Below are 19,424 nucleotides of genomic sequence, written 5' to 3' on the forward strand. Positions count from 1 at the left end.
CAATCCTGCAGTAAATAAAATTATTCAAAACATGATTTGTATTGTCCTAGCAGCAACATGCAGAAGACAAATGTGTGCAGGACAAAATATATTTGAAACTTTCATTTAGCAGACAATGTGACAACAGGGTTGTGTGTGAATCCTAGTCATTTACCTCAGACAAATCAGGTTTACACCCAGAATTCCTCACATGGGCAAGAATAAACTACAGAAAGACACAATGACTACAGTGATGTTGCATCTCAAATCAGCACATGAGGGTTATTCCATATATTCAGCAATATTCATTCATTCATTGTCTGTAACAATTCACAGTCCTTTACCAATCCACCTACAAATGTGAGTATTTGGACTGCTGGAGGAAACCGGAGCATCTGGAGGAAACCCACGCAGACACAGGGAGAACACACCACACTCCTCACAGACAGTCACCCGGAGGAAACCCACACAGACACAGGGAGAACACACCACACTCCTCACAGACAGTCACCCGGAGGAAACCCACGCAGACACAGGGAGAACACACCACACTCCTCACAGACAGTCACCCGGAGGAAACCCACGCAGACACAGAGAGAACACACCACACTCCTCACAGACAGTCACCCGGAGGAAACCCACGCAGACACAGAGAGAACACACCACACTCCTCACAGACAGTCACCCGGAGGAAACCCACACAGACACAGGGAGAACACATCACACTCCTCACAGACAGTCACCCAGAGGAAACCCACGCAGACACAGAGAGAACACACCACACTCCTCACAGACAGTCACCCGGAGGAAACCCACGCAGACACAGGGAGAACACACCACACTCCTCACAGACAGTCACCCAGAGGAAACCCACGCAGACACAGGGAGAACACACCACACTCCTCACAGACAGTCACCCGGAGGAAACCCACGCAGACACAGGGAGAACACACCACACTCCTCACAGACAGTCACCCAGAGGAAACCCACGCAGACACAGGGAGAACACACCACACTCCTCACAGACAGTCACCCGGAGGAAACCCACGCAGACACAGGGAGAACACACCACACTCCTCATAGACAGTCACCCAGAGGAAACCCACGCAGACACAGGGAGAACACACCACACTCCTCACAGACAGTCACCCGGAGGACTGACTGCAGCCCCAGTGTGCCACCAATATTCAACACCAACAAACGTTAAATGTAACTGAGTGGCAGTGTCTTCTCTTGGGGGTTTTACACTGCAGCACTAAGGAATGAAGAAGACTGAGAGCAGTAGGTGTAATGAGGCAAGTTGCACTGGCAGTGGTAGATACAATTTGAGGAGGTGGTGTTATATAATGCTATTTAAAAGTAGACTTAATTATGTGCAATGTCATTTCAAAGTGCAGCAGCAGTAGTTCGCTTGCAGCATGGATTTAGCATTATTCATAAGTCTACCACTAAACAAACTTATAATTCCCAGGATCCAGTCACTGTCAGTGGAAAGAAACCTTTCTGAAAATCACATGGATTTGTATCACACAGAAATCAAGCTTAGACCCAGGATACGGCCATAGATTTAACAGAGCAGCAGTGTCCTCTCTTGGGTTTTTGGAACAGTAACAAATGAAGGGATGACACAGGAATAAATGTAATGAGGCTGACCTTTTCCAGCCACTTTTTTTTCCTTCTTCAGCTGCCTTTTAAAAACCAGAAAGTAGCAGCATCTATGCTAGCAGAGTCAGCAAGCTAATTCACCCACATGCAGCAGCTGCGCTCCTCTGGGCAACGGAACTGTCATTTGCCTATCGCTGGGTGGAAGCCTAGAATACAAATGTTGTGGTTTTTGGGGCTGACAGAATAAACCAGGGCAATTCATCATATCTGACCCAGTCTCAATGTAACATACTGCAGGAGGGCGATGGCAGAAAGAGAGAGAGAACTGAGAGGAAAAATACTAACACTCTTATCAATACTGCTTAAACTCAAGGTACTTTAAAGGAACCCTAGGTAGTATTTTTACCTTAAACTTACAGCTTCAAAATAATTTTAGTGCTTCTCTGGCATGTAATTGAGAGAATAGGACATTTGTCTTTACTGTTCCAGGTTCAGCATTTCAGACAGGGCACTATGTATCTTTTGGAGGAGGGTAGGAAGATTTAGGATAGAATTAGATTAGAATTGTTGTTGATTCCTACTCTCTATTTTATAGTTACCTCAGTCTGGCTGGAATTCTGGAAGTGCTCTTCTTTGAAACATGTATCAGGACTTTAAACATTTTATAAAGCAATCTAAGGAGCTTCATTACAGTGTCATCTGTTGTGCAGCAATATGCAGCAATGTAATTGCAGTATGGTGTTTAGACCATATTCTGCTGCCCTACATCTTGTGTGTGGGAGTACACCTTCAAGTCACTGTGTGTGTTTGTGAGAGAGAGAGAGAGAGAGAGAGAGAGAGAGAGAGAGAGAGTGAGACCCACCCCTCACAGGCATCAGGGGAGAGTGAACAGATTGTGATGGTCCCATGTAATTCCAAATTCTTCTACAACTTTAACAATACACATCCAGCGATGGATTTTGGAGACACCACGTTTGGACTGATTTGGACTGTGAGTGACCACAGACATGGTGTGAGTGGACAAGAGAGTGGACACATGCTCTAAGCCCAGAAGGAGAGTCTCTCCCTTGGGTGAGGGGGAGTCATGAGACCCTCTCAGAGTCACACATTGTAAGCTGCGAGAACTGAGTCAGACTGAGACACTCGAGACATATGGAGGGGTTCAGAAAGAGAACAGGGCCATCTGCAAGACTCAAGCTCAGGAAAACAAGATGGACTGAAGGGAAGAGAGAGAGAGAGAGAGAGAGAGAGAGAGAGAGTAAGACAGTGGGAGTGAGAGTGAGAAAGAGAGAGAGAGAGAGAGAGTGAGAAAGTGAGAGGGTGAGACAGTGAGAGTGAGAGAGAAAGAGAGAGAGAGTGAAAGAGAGAGAGACAGTGAGAGTGAGAAAGAGAGAGAGAGAGACTGAGACAGTGAGAGAAAGAGAATGAGCGTGAGACAGTGAGTGAGAGAGAGAAAGAGAAAATGAGCATGAGACAGTGAGAGAGAGAGAGAGAGAGAGAGAGAGAGAGAGAGAGAGAGAGAGAGAGAGAGAGAGAGAGAGAGAGAGAATGGGCATGAGACAGTGAGAGAGAGAGAGAGAAAATGAGCATGAGACAGTGAGTGAGAGAGAGAGAGAGAGAGAGTGAGAGTGAAAGTGAGACAGTGAGAGAGAAAGAGAAAATGACCGTGAGACAGTAAGTGAGAGAGAGAGAGAATGAGCATGAGTCAGTGAGAGAGAGAGAGAGAGAGAATGAGCATGAGACAGTGAGAGAGAGAGAGAGAGAATGAGCACGAGACAGTGAGTGAGAGAGAGAGAGAGAGAGAGAGAATGAGCGTGAGACAGTGAGTGAGAGAGAGAGAGAAAATGACCGTGAGACAGTGAGTGAGAGAGAGAGAGAATGAGCATGAGTCAGTGAGAGAGAGAGAGAGAGAATGAGCATGAGACAGTGAGAGAGAGAGAGAGAGAGAGAGAATGACCGTGAGACAGTGAGTGAGAGAGAGAGAGAGAATGAGCATGAGTCAGTGAGAGAGAGAGAGAGAGAATGAGCATGAGACAGTGAGAGAGAGAGAGAGAGAGAGAGAGAATGAGCATGAGACAGTGAGTGAGAGAGAGAGAGAATGAGCGTGAGACAGTGAGTGAGAGAGAGAGAGAGAGAGAGAGAGAATGAGCATGAGACAGTGAGTGAGAGAGAGAGAGAATGAGCATGAGACAGTGAGAGAGAGAGAGAGAGAGAGAGAGAGAGAAAATGAGCGTGAGACAGTGAGTGAGAGAGAGAGAGAGAGAGAGAGAGAGAGAAAATGAGCGTGAGACAGTGAGAGAGAGAGAGACAGAGAAAGAGAGACGAAAATGAAGGGTGGAAAACAACCTACAAAATATTCAACCCTAACTTCCAATCAGGAGCCAATATGTATGCGATATTCTTTTAAGTATAAGATAAAACATTTACTGGAATAAGAAGCAGAACACGTACAATTTAAAGCCACAGTCCATGAGTTTTACCACAAGAACATAGTCAGCTGTGAAGTTCATTCTTAGAAACTGTTAGGAATCCCAGCTTCTCTGCATCTTCACACTGAATTACGTGAAGTGAGTAAAGATATGAGCTCAGTTTGTGCCGAATGTAATCGTATATTGAAGTAAAAACACACAGAGGACATGCTAAAAGGTGAGATACTGGCACTGAGCTGCTGTGGTCATTAAATGTTAGCGAATACTTGGTTAGTGAAAAGCAGGAAGTGTATTTCCGTGATGATGCTACAGTCCTGTATTCTCTGTTTACTGTTGTTATATAACAAAGAAACAACACCATCTGGATGTTTATGGAAATTCCACAAGGTAAACTAGTTCCATTATCAAGCACCCGCTTGGTGCCTTGTAAGCGCTGGACATCAATGCCAGGACACGTGTGTATGTGGCGGAATAATACTGAAGAGCATTGGTCAGAGTGCAATCATCCATGCAATACTGGTGCTCCTAAATATCTCCAGGCCAGTCACACTGCTGGGTCCGTGGTACCATGAACTGAATAATAAGGAATGTGTAGTTGTAGTTGTACCTGCGGCACTGTTGCGCAGCAGGGACTTGGAGGTTGTGGGTTCGATTCCCGCTACGGGTGACTGTCTGTGAGGTGTGTGGTGTGTTCTCCCTGTGTCTGTGTGGGTTTCCTCTGGGTGACTGTCTGTGAGGAGTGTTGCGTGTTCTCCCTGTGTCCGCGTGGGTTTCCTCCGGGTGACTGTCTGTGAGGTGTGTGGTGTGTTCTCCCTGTGTCTGTGTGGGTTTCCTCCGGGTGACTCTCTGTGAGGAGTGTTGCGTGTTCTCCCTGTGTCCGCGTGGGTTTCCTCCGGGTGACTGTCTGTGAGGAGTGTAGTGTGTTCTCCCTGTGTCTGCGTGGGTTTCCTCCGGGTGACTGTCTGTGAGGAGTGTGGTGTGTTCTCCCTGTGTCCGCGTGGGTTTCCTCTGGGTGACTGTCTGTGAGGAGTGTGGTGTGTTCTCCCTGTGTCTGTGTGGGTTTCCTCCGAGTGACCCTCTGTGAGGAGTGTGGTGTGTTCTCCCTGTGTCCGCGTGGGTTTCCTCCGGGTGACTGTCTGTGAGGAGTGTGGTGTGTTCTCCCTGTGTCCGCGTGGGTTTCCTCCGGGTGACTGTCTGTGAGGAGTGTTCTCCCTGTGTCTGCGTGGGTTTCCTCCGGGTGCTCTGGTTTCCTCCCACAGTCCAAAAACACACGTTGGTAGGTGGATTGGTGACTCAAAAGTGTCCGTAGGTGTGAGTGAATGTGTGTGTGTGTTGCCCTGTAAAGGACTGGCGCCCCCTCCAGGGTGTATTCCTGCCTTGCGCCCAATGATTCCAGGTAGGCTCTGGACCCACCGTGACCCTGAACTGGATAAGGGTTACAGATAATGGATGGATGGATAGTTGTAACTGAGGACAGTGTATTTGTCTGAATGAGCTGGGAACCACAAGCAAATACACACACAGTAAACACTAGTGATTGTTGGGACCCATTTTGACTGCAAAACAACTTCTTAGAGGTTTTGAACATGAACAAAAGAAGCAAAAGTTCACAGCTCTATAAGCAGTCGCCTCCTTAAATCATTTTTAACCTGTGTTTACTCTTGTAACCTCTTCTCCAATATTGTAATAATATTAAGCCAATCCCGGGTCGCGGTGGGTCCGGAGCCCATCCAGAACCACTGGGCGCAAGGCAGGAACTCACCCTGGAGGGGGCTGGCTTCTAATTTGAATTCTAAAATGTTACTTAGCTCCAGAGGCTCCTTTTTAAAACTTTTTTTTTCTTATATTTCTGTTGTTTACTAGACATTAAGCGGGAAGTTCTGCTCACATCAGTCGTCTTAATGTGGATACCTCTACAACAAAGCCTAGGTATAAAAAAAAACACAACAACAACCAAACAGAACAACAACAACCATTCCATTCAGTGACAGACAAACGAATAAACGAAAATACTGTAAATCATCATTAAACTCAATATCAGCCAATCCCAGATATGGGCCAATAGTCAAGCCAAGACAGGAGGGCTATGTAAATGAAGCCTGCTCGACTCTCAGTGATCAGCCAATGCTTGTTTAGAACCAAATTCCACATGTCCATCAGCTGATATGGAGAAAGTTTGCGTGAGTGACCTCCATGAGCACCGCGGGGGGAGAAAAGAAGAGAGCGGGGAAGGCTTTGGACTCTTATTCAACGTGACAGCTTTAAAGCCCCATACACACCCTCTGATCCACTCTGACATTGAGTGGCCATCCGCTGGACACACTCCATATGGAGCCATGGCACTTTTAAAGCTAGGTGTGTGTTTATTACTCACGTCTGTGTCTGGCCCCTTGTCAGCCCCTGGGCAGGAGAAAGAGACAAACTCATGGCACCTTTTGTGGACCACGAAACAGCACACTGCAAGAGAAAAGCGTAAAGCACGTCGTCAGATATCACGCATAGAGTTCAGTTCATTGTAAAAGGTACAATACAGTGGGGTGTGTTTATAGATGGTACTCAGCAAAAGTTTCAACACTAAATTACTGCTTATTTGAAAATATAAACAAACACAACCATGCTCTTACGTCATTGGTAGAACACTTTAATACAATTAGCGCCGCGCTGTAATGGAATTATGGGAAAAGCTGATATCCAATGTTATTTATGCTGTTGTATAATCATCAGGATTAAAATTATAGTGAGATACAGCATTTAAACATACAGTGAAATCAATGTAAACATTCACAGCATCTAGACTCAGTGGTTAAGCTGCAAATTGCTGTTTACATTTAAGAACATTAAGAGCAACATACAGCAGTAAAAATAATAAAACAGTTTGAGATGCTGTTATGGAAATGCTGCCTTTCACTTGTTCGCTTTAGTTTTTAAAGGATGTGATCTCTAGTGCAGAACCGGCAACAAGCAGAAACATAGACACACAAAATCCCACACAGATGCTGCAGTAGATGGAAAAGTGAAAGATTAGTGCAGTGACTGCAGCTTCTGAGAGATCTCTGCATTTCATATTGTATCAACAGGAGCTACCAGCTGCTCTCACTCACATCACACACACCGTCATATGGAAATTTATTTTTCGCCTTTCTAAACACATTTAAATATGCAGTGTTCCATCCATCCATTATCTGTAACCCTTATCCAGTTCAGGGTCACGGTGGGTCCAGAGTCTACCTGGAATCATTGGGCGCAAGGCAGGAATACACCCTGGAGGGGGCGCCAGTCCTTTACAGGGCGACACACATTCACACCTACGGACACTTTTTGAGTCGCCAATCCACCTACCAACCTGTGTTTTTGGACTGTGGGTATGAAAACCGGAGCACCCGGAGGAAACCCACGCAGACACAGGGAGAACACACCACACTCCTCACAGACAGTCACCCGGAGGAAACCCACGCAGACACAGGGAGAACACACCACACTCCTCACAGACAGTCACCCGGAGGAAACCCACGCAGACACAGGGAGAACACACCACACTCCTCACAGACAGTCACCCGGAGGAAACCCACGCGGACACAGGGAGAACACACCACACTCCTCACAGACAGTCACCTGGAGGAAACCCACGCGGACACAGGGAGAACACACCACACTCCTCACAGACAGTCACCCGGAGGAAACCCATGCAGACACAGGGACAACACACCACACTCCTCACAGACAGTCACCTGGAGGAAACCCACGCGGACACGGAGAACACATCACACTCCTCACAGACAGTCACCTGGAGGAAACCCACGCGGACACAGGGAGAACACACCACACTCCTCACAGACAGTCACCCGGAGGAAACCCACGCAGACACAGGGAGAACACACCACACTCCTCACAGACAGTCACCCGGAGGAAACCCACGCAGACACAGGGAGAACACACCACACTCCTCACAGACAGTCACCTGGAGGAAACCCACGCGGACACAGGGAGAACACACCACACTCCTCACAGACAGTCACCCGGAGGAAACCCACGCAGACACAGGGAGAACACACCACACTCCTCACAGACAGTCACCCGGAGGAAACCCACGCAGACACAGGGAGAACACACCACACTCCTCACAGACAGTCACCCGGAGGAAACCCACGCGGACACAGGGAGAACACACCACACTCCTCACAGACAGTCACCCGGAGGAAACCCACGCGGACACAGGGAGAACACACCACACTCCTCACAGACAGTCACCCGGAGGAAACCCATGCAGACACAGGGAGAACACACCACACTCCTCACAGACAATCACCCGGAGGAAACCCACGCAGACACAGGGACAACACACCACACTCCTCACAGACAGTCACCCGGAGGAAACCCACGCGGACACAGGGAGAACACACCACACTCCTCACAGACAGTCACCCGGAGGAAACCCACACAGACACAGGGAGAACACACCACACTCCTCACAGACAGTCACCCAGAGGAAACCCACGCAGACACGGACAACACACCACACTCCTCACAGACAGTCACCCGGAGGAAACCCATGCAGACACAGGGACAACACACCACACTCCTCAAAGACAGTCACCCGGGAGGAAACCCACGCAGACACAGGGAGAACACACCACACTCCTCACAGACAGTCACCTGGAGGAAACCCACACAGACACAGAGAGAACACACCACACTCCTCACAGACAGTCACCCGGAGGAAACCCATGCAGACACAGGGAGAACACACCACACTCCTCACAGACAGTCACCCGGAGGAAACCCACACAGACACAGGGAGAACACACCACACTCCTCACAGACAGTCACCCGGAGGAAACCCACGCAGACACAGGGAGAACACACCACACTCCTCACAGACAGTCACCCGGAGGAAACCCACACAGACACAGGGAGAACACACCACACTCCTCACAGACAGTCACCCAGAGGAAACCCACACAGACACAGGGAGAACACACCACACTCCTCACAGACAGTCATCTGGAGGAAACCCACACAGACACAGGGAGAACACACCACACTCCTCACAGACAGTCACCCGGAGGAAAGGGTAATTCATCTGAATTTTACGTAATAGAAAACAAAGAGAAAATCTTAATTGAACATTTCTACAAGCTACAAATGTGTTGTGGTGGGACACTCTGTTCATGTCAAGATCTGGGCCCAGTTTCCCAGCAATATCTGAGTGTTAAGATCATCTTAACAGTGAGAGAGAGAGTGTTCTACCACTTGAGAATCTCCTTTGTTCCAAGATGCTTTCAGGAAACCCCACCCTGATTTGATTTAACATCACGGGGGCGTTAATTAGGACGAGATTGTAAACATGTTTTATTTCTATTGTCTACATTAGTTTTATTGTCACCATTTTCCTCTCCCAGTGCAGACAACACACATGCCTTCAATCACACAGTAAATAATGTAACACTAAGTAATACAACATCTGCTCTGTCATGTCCCTTCCATGTGCTCCTCTGCTCAGTGTACGTAACAAACACAGAGTCTAAATTAAGTCATGTTATGAATTGACTGAGAACCGTTCAAGCGATAATCACCATGTAACGTTTTTCCCGCTCTTACAGAACGTAATTACTGCTCTCTACAGTTAACCGTTCCGCCCTAGTTTATCAAAATGAAATTAAATCTCATAACTGAAGGCTGTAAATGAATGCGTGTGTAATGATAACACTACTGTTAGTCTGTGGGCTGTAAAAGACGGGTAAATGGCTGTTGTAAAATGTGCAGCCACACTACGTGAGAAGATGGCAGACATTGTGCAAACGGCTCTGAAACGGCAGCGTCACCAACACAAACACCTCGCTTCAATAGAGAAGCTCCGGGAATGGATCCAAACTGTCCAGACCCTGTCAGCAGGCTTGTCACACACACACACACACACACACACACACACACACTATTCTAAAATCTTCAGTTACAGGATAGTATGATCAATATGACCAACAGGATAATGAACTGAGAAATGACTGAGATTTAAACCAGAATATACTGTATTCATGATCTGCATTAGAACGTTTTATAACTGGTTTTGAACAGTGCTTTAATTTCTGTGTTAAATGTCTTACACTGATCACATTCTGTGGTCTGGATCAAAATGATTATTTATTTACAATTAAGTACAATTTTGCACAAGGCGGTGGTGCACAGCTCCAGAGTCCTGGGGTTGTGGGATCAAACCTGGCCTCGGGTCACTGTCTGTGAGGTGTGTTCTCCTTGGCTGGTCTGTGTGTGTTTCTTCTGGATGTGTAACTGTGTAGCACTCTGTGATGTTCTACATCCCCATCCAGGGTGTGTTCCTGACTTGCCCCCATTGATTCCAGGTGGGCTGTTGACCCGCTATGACCTAGATCAGGAAGACGAGGTTACAGAGAATGAATAAATGAATGAATGAAGAACAAAATGTTTTTTTGTACTCCCTCAGAAGCACACTCTGGTTTCTGGTGTTGGATGACTTTCATTCATTCATTCATTGTCTGTAACCCTTATCCATTTCAGGGTCGCGGTGGGTCTAGAGCCTACCTGGAATCAATGGGCGCAAGGCGGGAATACACCCTGGAGGGGGCGCCAGTCCTTCACAGGGCAACACAGACACACACATTCACTCACACACTCACATTTATGGACACTTTTGAGTCGCCAATCCACCTGCAATGTGTGTTTTTGAACTGTGGGAGGAAACCGGAGCACCCGGAGGAAACCCACGCAGACACAGGGAGAACACACCACACTCCTCACAGACAGTCACCCGGAGGAAACCCATGCAGACTTTTGTTCAGAATCAGCTTCTTATCACTGGTAAAGACGCGGCCTTCCTCTCAATCATTCCCGCAGCTTCACAGTGCTTTAAACAGTGAGGACGCTGAGCGTCCACAGAGTTCAATAGCGAAGCAGCGAAGTGCAGCGAAACGAGACGAGTCATTGAATAAATGCTGGGCTTTGTCCCGCCCATCGGACGCTCAGCGTCTCTGGGGGTCTATGGGGCAGTGGGCTGGCCTCGGCTGGCGCTCAGCTTCTGCATGATGTTTAATTGATCTGTCTGAGGCTGAATCCCTTTTTGATTGACAGCGAAGTGAGCGAATCAGCGATCCTTTGGTGTAAAGATCCGTGGGAGCACAGGCGGACACACTTCACATGGGCCAAGGCCGTTTAAGCAGCCTAGCTCTGCTGGCCATTGAGAGGACACTAGTCAAGTCCCTGGAAAAGACGCCTTGTTGGTACGACAGGGTCACAGATCATTTTCTTAAAAAGGAACGGAGGGTAGAATTTACGTATAAATAAACTGACACATTTTATGATGTAGACTTCCCCTCCTTGAAAGACCAGCATACGCCACTGATGTGGGTCCACTTTGGATAGTTACACTAGGTTTTCTACACAATGCACAGAATGCTCCACTAAAATTAATTATAACAACAATACGTTCAATTTATATGGTGCCTTTCACAAACCCAAGTACGTTTTACATAGTCTCCAAAAAAGTTATAATTAATCCAGAGAAGAAAAAAGAAAACGTTTTAAGCAAAGATTAGAAGGACGACAGGGATGAGCAGTTACAAAGAAGATAGAAGAGAATTCCAAAGTCTGGGGGAAATATCTGAAACCCAAAATAGAACGTCTAGGAAGGAACAGATAGAAGACCAGAGAGGATCTGAGGATGTGGGAGGGTCCTTACAGAGAAATGAGATCTGAGAGATAAACAGGTGCCAGACCATGAAGAGCCTTGAAGGTTAGAAGAATTGTGAACTGAATTCTAGTTTTGAACAGAGTTCTGAACGTTTAATCAGTTGAGCAGGAAGACTGTAGAAAAGAAGAGTTCATCAACATTGAAGCATCACTGTAACTAAACACAGGGGGTAAATGTGCAATTTTATGCAGATGGTGTTTAAATGTAAGGGTCGAGTCAAGGACAAACCCTAGGTTTTTTACAACAGGAGCTGGCTTTGTACGAGAAACAGACGATTTAGTTCCAACAGGAAAAAATTCAGTTTTATACCATTCCACTCAACACTCAATCAACACACACTGTAGATGATCACACACACACACACTGTAGATGATCACACACACACACACTGTAGATGATTACACACACACACACTGTAGATGATCAAACATACACACACACTATAGATGATCACACACACACACACTGTAGATGATCAAACATACACACACACTGTAGATGATAACACACACACACACTGTAGATGATCACACACACACACACACTGTAGATGATCACACACACACTGTAGATGATCACACACACACTGTAGATGATCACACACACACTGTAGATGATCAAACATACACACACACTGTAGATGATCACACACACACTGTAGATGATCACACTCACACTGTAGATGATCACACTCACACTGTAGATGATCAAACATACACACACACTGTAGATGATCACACACACACACTGTAGATGATTACACACACACACACTGTAGATGATCAAACATACACACACACTATAGATGATCACACACACACACACTGTAGATGATCAAACATACACACACACTGTAGATGATCACACACACACTGTAGATGATCAAACATACACACACACTGTAGATGATCACACACACACTGTAGATGATCACACACACACTGTAGATGATCAAACATACACACACACTGTAGATGATCACACACACACACACTGTAGATGATCACACACACACACACACTGTAGATGATCACATACACACTGTAGATAATCACACACACACTGTAGATGATCACACACACACTGTAGATGAACATAAGCACACACACACTGTAGATGATCACACACACACACACTGTAGATGATTACACACACACACACACACTGTCCCAATCTCTCAGTCACCATCAAACCTCTCATGCGCACTATGAAGCCTCTCACACACACACACTGTCAAACTAATGGAAACACGTAATAGTGTTTGGGAGAGTGTTTGATGGCGTGTGAGAGAGTTTGAAAGTGTGTGTGAGAGGTTTGATGAGTGAGAGACAGTTTGACAGTATGTGCGTGAGCTGCATTTTGGCTTAAAAGCCTCTCATAAATTACAATAGCTTGTCTGTTGCTTGTTGTTGTGGTCACCCTCCAGTCCTTCATCACTCGTCACAGGACACTGTTTGTGGGTTGACCTTAGCCCAGCAGCGACACTAAGGATTTGAAAAACTCCAGCAGCACTGCTGTGTCTGATCCACGTCAGTGTCACTGCAGCGCTGAGAATGATCCGGCCTGCTCTGTGGGGGTCCTGAGTGAGCGCTGAAGACGTGCACTGCACAGTGTTAAAGTCTGTCGTTTATTGTGTAAATATCGGAAATGATGTTTTAATTACACACGAGTCACTGGCACTGGCTTCACACAAAGGGGAAGAGACTGGTTTGGATTAGCAGGTGGCTGAAAGACTATGACTGATGACTTTTTACAGGCAATAAAACAATAAGCCCGCTATCAGCAAACATCATTAATCAAATGATATAAGAAACAGCGAAGGCTGGGTGAGATTTAACAAAGACAAAGTGTATTTGAGTTCAGAGAGTCAGGAAACGTGGAACGGTGGTTCTGGAATTATTCAGAATTATTCCGAATATCCTGCTCTTATATGTCCTCAGGAATGCATTATACTATAATTGGAGCCTTGGGAGCAATCCTTGTCGGCTCCTGTTAACATCAACCCCTCCACACCTGTACCCCTCTCCAACTCTCACTTTACTGCTTTCATTCTCACTCTACATCACTCTCATGTCACTAACTCTTTAGTTCACACCCAGGTATTTTATAATGTGTATTTACTATTAAAGTTAATGAATACTTTATCGTAATGCTTTGCTCAGAATTCTCTACCGATTCTACAAACAGCTGCTTTCTTTCACTGTTAACGCTGCAGTCCAACAGAAACTGACAGAAGCTTCTGTCTTGGCCTGTTCTCTAGCCCCTTGGATTTTAGAATATAAAATGTTAGGTGCAATATGAGGATAATATTTACATCTACGACAGACGCAAGTCGCCCCTGGTTTTTATTCACGAAGTCTTTTAAGGATTGATTCCTTTATTGTCCATGCAATCCGGCTGTAAATAACCTGAAATGAAAAGTGATATTCTCTATTGTAAACAAGTCCAAAGTGCTGCATTACACACCCAAGCACAACAGAAACAGCCGATGATCAATTACACACAGACGGAAGAGAATATTGGAGAGAAGGGATTGAAATGTCGCAGAGAGAGCGGGACTCGTGTTTTCGCTTCACGCAGAGAGAAGGAGGCTGAAGAGTTTTGACTTGAGCAGCTCCAGAGAGGAGAGAGAGAGAGAGAGAGAGGGAGGAAACTGAACTCAGCAGATGTGGCTGATTTGTTGTTCGTCATGAACCAGACTAAACATTTATCTGATGTTAAGAAGAGAAGTGTGTATATTTTGAGAAGAGAAGGATGTATAATATAGGACTATTCAGTTTTGAGAAATACTTCTAGGGCGGTACGGTGGTGCAGCAGGTAGTGTCACAGTCACACAGCTCCAGGGACCTGGAGGTTGTGGGTTCAATTCCCGCTCCAGGTGACTGTCTGTGAGGAGTGTGGTGTGTTCTCCCTGTGTCTGCGTGGGTTTCCTCCGGGTGACTGTCTGTGAGGAGTGTGGTGTGTTCTCCCTGTGTCTGCGTGGGTTTCCTCCGGGTGACTGTCTGTGAGGAGTGTGGTGTGTTCTCCCTGTGTCTGCGTGGGTTTCCTCCGGGTGACTGTCTGTGAGGAGTGTGGTGTGTTCTCTCTGTGTCTGCGTGGGTTTCCTCCGGGTGACTGTCTGTGAGGAGTGTGGTGTGTTCTCCCTGTGTCTGCGTGGGTTTCCTCCGGGTGACTGTCTGTGAGGAGTGTGGTGTGTTCTCCCTGTGTCTGCGTGGGTTTCCTCCGGGTGACTGTCTGTGAGGAGTGTGGTGTGTTCTCTCTGTGTCTGTGTGGGTTTCCTCCGGGTGACTGTCTGTGACATTTTTACCATAAATTTCAGCTTCGAAATCACTGCGATGGTTCACTGGCCTGTAATCATTGCTACTCTGAGCTCAGCACTGCAGAAACCAGATTATGTAATGCTTTGAGGAGGGTAGGGATGAAATACTGATTTAAGGACAGTGCTGTAAAAATGAAATACACTAGGGGGCTTTTATATGTAAGATATTTTTATATGACAGTGCTTGCTGTAATAGGCCTGACCCTAAATATTACCTCAGATTTCGTAACCAAAACAAAATAGCTTTGACACGTAGTTAAAGAAAACGGTTATATAACGCCAGGACTATTTCGCTGGTTTTCCTCTGGTCACAATCTTTAGTCCTGAATATCTCTGAAAACACACAGACACTCCACACAAACTCCATCATTAATAATTCATCACGTTACATTATTCATAGTTGACTTTCAGGAATAAATCTCAGTGAGAATACCAAAGAACATCCCAGAATATCCCAGGTCACTGCTGAGGTAGAGGCAGAGCAGGGAGTGGGACCCTGCTGATCCGAGGACGTTGCTCTCACACAGCTCAGCTCCGTGGTGTGGAACACTAAGCGGAGAAGAAGCTGAAGTAGATACTAAAACACTGAGGGAAACAGGTTTAAACTGTCTGTCTAGAAGTCATTGAACCAGCCCTGTCGAGCTTAGGAGCATTTAGAGTGTGCACACGCATCAGTGAGTGTGTGTGTGTGTATTTGTGTGTGTGTGTGTGTGTGGATATACTGCTTAATCCCTCTCCTCTCCTGTCACCCACTATTTCACAGTTTATTCGCTGACTAGACATCCTGAACTAAGCACAGCACTCTCTCTGTCTCTGGGTCTGTGTGTGTGAGTGTGTGTGTGTGTGTGAGTGTGTTCCGGGTTGAGGACTGGAGCTTGCATTTTAGTGTGATTCACAGGTGTTACTTTAAGACTGTGACCTACTCCACTTCTGCTACAGTGAGTGAAGTGTGTGATAGGCGTAGATCAGTGTGTGTGTGTGTATGTGTGTGTGTGTTTATATGTGCGACAAAGAGAGAGAGAGAGAGAGAGAGAGAGAGAGAGAGAGAGAGAGAGAGAGAGAGAGGAGAGAGAGAGAGACTAACACTAGAAACACTAGCAGCCTAGACATTCATAAATAAAATCTGCATATGCCATAAATGAACCAATAAATGCCATACGACTGACTTATGTCCAAACACTGGTAGACACCCACAATATTTACTAAATTCAGGTACTAAGAGTTTTAACAATGCTCTATTTCTCCAGGGAAAGCAGTTCCAATATTCCACAGTCGAGGGCACGGCAGCTTTATAACCCTCAAGGCCTGGTATGAGGTATTGAGCACGGCGACCTTAAGAGCATCTCATTTCATTTAATGCTTTTCTCTGGTGATTACACAAACAGCCCATGAATAACGGCGCATATGCCTCTACCACAAGGTGCACCAAAAGTATCAACACATTCGGAGGAGAATGCTAGCATCTGCAATGGGCTGGTCAGCATCATGTCAAGTGATGGAGGAGGGAGGAGGATTCATAGGCATTGTCTATTTTTCCAATTAACTCCACATAATGCAAGTAAACTTAAAGGAACGCTAGGCAATATTTTTCACTATTTTAAACACCCCCAACAATTTTGGCAATTGTAGTGGGAGCCCAAGGGCACAAATATCAAATCTTACCTAGTGTTCCAGTCATTTTTACAACCCATATATTCTACTTCTTCCTTCAGCTGTTCCAGTCAGGGGTCGCCACAGTGGATCATCTCATCCGCGTTATCGATTTGGCACAGTTTTTAGGCCGGATGCTCTTCCTGACACAACCCTCCCTATATGGTTTTGGGACCAGCACTACAACGCAGTGCATTCCAGTGGCTAGGTACACACACACACACACACACACACACCTACAGACACTTTTAAGTCTCCAATCCACCTACAAACATGTTTTTTCGGAGCATGAAACCCACACAGATACAGGGAGAACACACCACACTCCTCACAGACAGTCACCCAGAGAAAACCCACGCAGACACAGGGAGAACACACCACACTCCTCACAGACAGTCACCCAGAGAAAACCCACGCAGACACAGGGAGAACACACCACACTCCTCACAGACAGTCACCCAGAGAAAACCCACGCAGACACAGGGAGAACACACCACACTCCTCACAGACAGTCACCCAGAGGAAACCCACGCAGACACAGGGAGAACACACCACACTCCTCACAGACAGTCACCCAGAGAAAACCCACGCAGACACAGGGAGAACACACCACACTCCTCACAGACAGTCACCCGGAGGAAACCCACGCAGACACAGGGAGAACACACCACACTCCTCACAGACAGTCACCCAGAGAAAACCCACGCACACACAGAGAGAACACACCACACTCCTCACAGTCACCCGGAGGAAACCCACGCACACACAGAGAGAACACACCACACTCCTCACAGACAGTCACCCGGAGGAAACCCACACAGACACAGAGAGAACACACCACACTCCTCACAGACAGTCACCCAGAGGAAACCCACGTAGACACAGGGAGAACACTCCTCACAGACAGTCACCCGGAGCGAGACTCGAACCCACAACCTCCAGGACCCTGGAGCTGTGACAGAGACACCAACTTATTTAACTTATTCATTTAAACTATTGGGTGCAGCCGTGGTCTTAAAGTCAGAGAAGCGAGCTTGAGGCCAGAGGGTCACAGGTTCAATTCCCAGGACCAGAAAAAGAAAATTCATTCATCAAATTCATTCATTCACCCCCAAACTGCTCCTTCCCCGGGCACCGAGGTGGTTACAGCCCCCTGCTCCGGCTGTGTGTGTGTTCACTGCCCCTAGTGTGTGTGTTTGTGTTCTCACTGTAAGAAGGTTCCCCAAGGGCATCAATAAAGGTGTTTCTACTTCTATCATGCGTATTAGTCCCTGAATGAACAAGCTGGTGCATCAAAGAATGGTTTGTCCAAGTGGAAGAGACCATGTGTTGAATTGGAATGACTCACAGATGCAGGTAACTAGGTGTTAGTGTAGTAGTTTGTGTTAGGGATTTGTATTAATGGTGGATTTGACACTGTGTAAAACTGGAGCTCCAGTAACAAATGGGAGTAAGGAGCGCTGGGCCTGTTAGCATTAATTACCACAGGCTTTGTTTCCTGAGAGCTAGAGCTGAACTAGCGAGGGCAGCTGATAAAGGCCCGCCACAACAAAAGAGCAGCTTACAGCAACTAACAAGCATTTACATCTCTCTCTCTCTCTCTCTCTCACACACACACACACACACACACACACACACACTCTCACACACACACTCTCACTCTCTCATCACAGCCTTTGAAGCATGGATTAGCCATAGCTAATCTAACACTGCTGAAAACCTTTGGCTCACTTTTAATAGGATTACAGAGTGATTGTGCTGAAGAGACAGGCCACAGTGACACTGAGCACTGAACACACACACACAGACACACACAGTTTGCGTTCTTCTCCATGTGAGGTATTTCCATTGCTTCCTATAGCACTGATGTTAAATGATGCTACAGCACACACCTGATCCCAATCTTTGTATTAATCTTAATAACTAAAATGTTTTGCTTCTTCTGCTTCTGCAAATAATTGCAGTATTCAGACACACTTGCTGTCTTAATGGGGTTTTTCCATTGTCCTCTTTATTAATGTATAGCTCATCCCAATTTATACTAAATGGAAATAATGCGGATCTCCAATACATCAATATTTTAAATGAGTTAATATGAGAAGGCCGTCAGGTAGTGTCTCTGTCACAGCTCCAGGGTCCTGGAGGTTGTGGGTTAGAGTCTTGCTCCGGGTGACTGTCTGTGAGGAGTGTTCTCCCTGTGTCTGCGTGGGTTTCCTCCGGGTGACTGTCTGTGAGGAGTGTGGTGTGTTCTCCCTGTGTCTGCGTGAGTTTCCTCCGGGTGACTGTCTGTGAGGAGTGTGGTGTGTTCTCCCTGTGTCTGCGTGGGTTTCCTCTGGGTGACTGTCTGTGAGGAGTGTGGTGTGTTCTCCCTGTGTCTGCGTGGGTTTCCTCCGGGTGACTGTCTGTGAGGAGTGTGGTGTGTTCTCCCTGTGTCTGCGTGGGTTTCCTCCGGGTGCTCTGGTTTCCTCCCACGCTCCAAAAACACACATTGATAGGTGGATTGGAGACTCAAAAATGTCCATAGGTGTGAGTGTGTGTTGCCCTGTGAAGGACTGGCGCCCCCTCCAGGGTGTGTTCCTGCCTTGTGCCCAATGATTCCAGGCAGGCTCTGGACCCACCACGACAAGAGTATAGGGAATAAAACAAGTGCAGACGTGGTAGCTTGGGCTGGGTGTATTGCAGAACTGGCAATGCCCTCATTCACCCTCCCCTGAAACCTTTA

At 46.6% G+C, this 19,424-nt stretch overlaps 1 protein-coding gene across 1 annotated transcript in view; it reads right to left on the bottom strand.

Annotated features, from left to right (window-relative positions):
- LOC136665189 (protein kinase C alpha type-like) overlaps nucleotides 1–19,424 on the bottom strand; it is a 155,850-nt gene that overhangs the window by 59,131 nt on the left and 77,295 nt on the right. The window contains exon 3 of the mRNA XM_066642778.1: nucleotides 6,388–6,470. Within this exon, the coding sequence (XP_066498875.1) occupies nucleotides 6,388–6,470 (83 nt within the window). The remainder of the gene's footprint in view (nucleotides 1–6,387; nucleotides 6,471–19,424) is intronic.

The sequence above is a fragment of the Hoplias malabaricus genome, chromosome 13 (assembly GCF_029633855.1).
Source record: "Hoplias malabaricus isolate fHopMal1 chromosome 13, fHopMal1.hap1, whole genome shotgun sequence".
Lineage (NCBI taxonomy): Eukaryota > Metazoa > Chordata > Actinopteri > Characiformes > Erythrinidae > Hoplias > Hoplias malabaricus.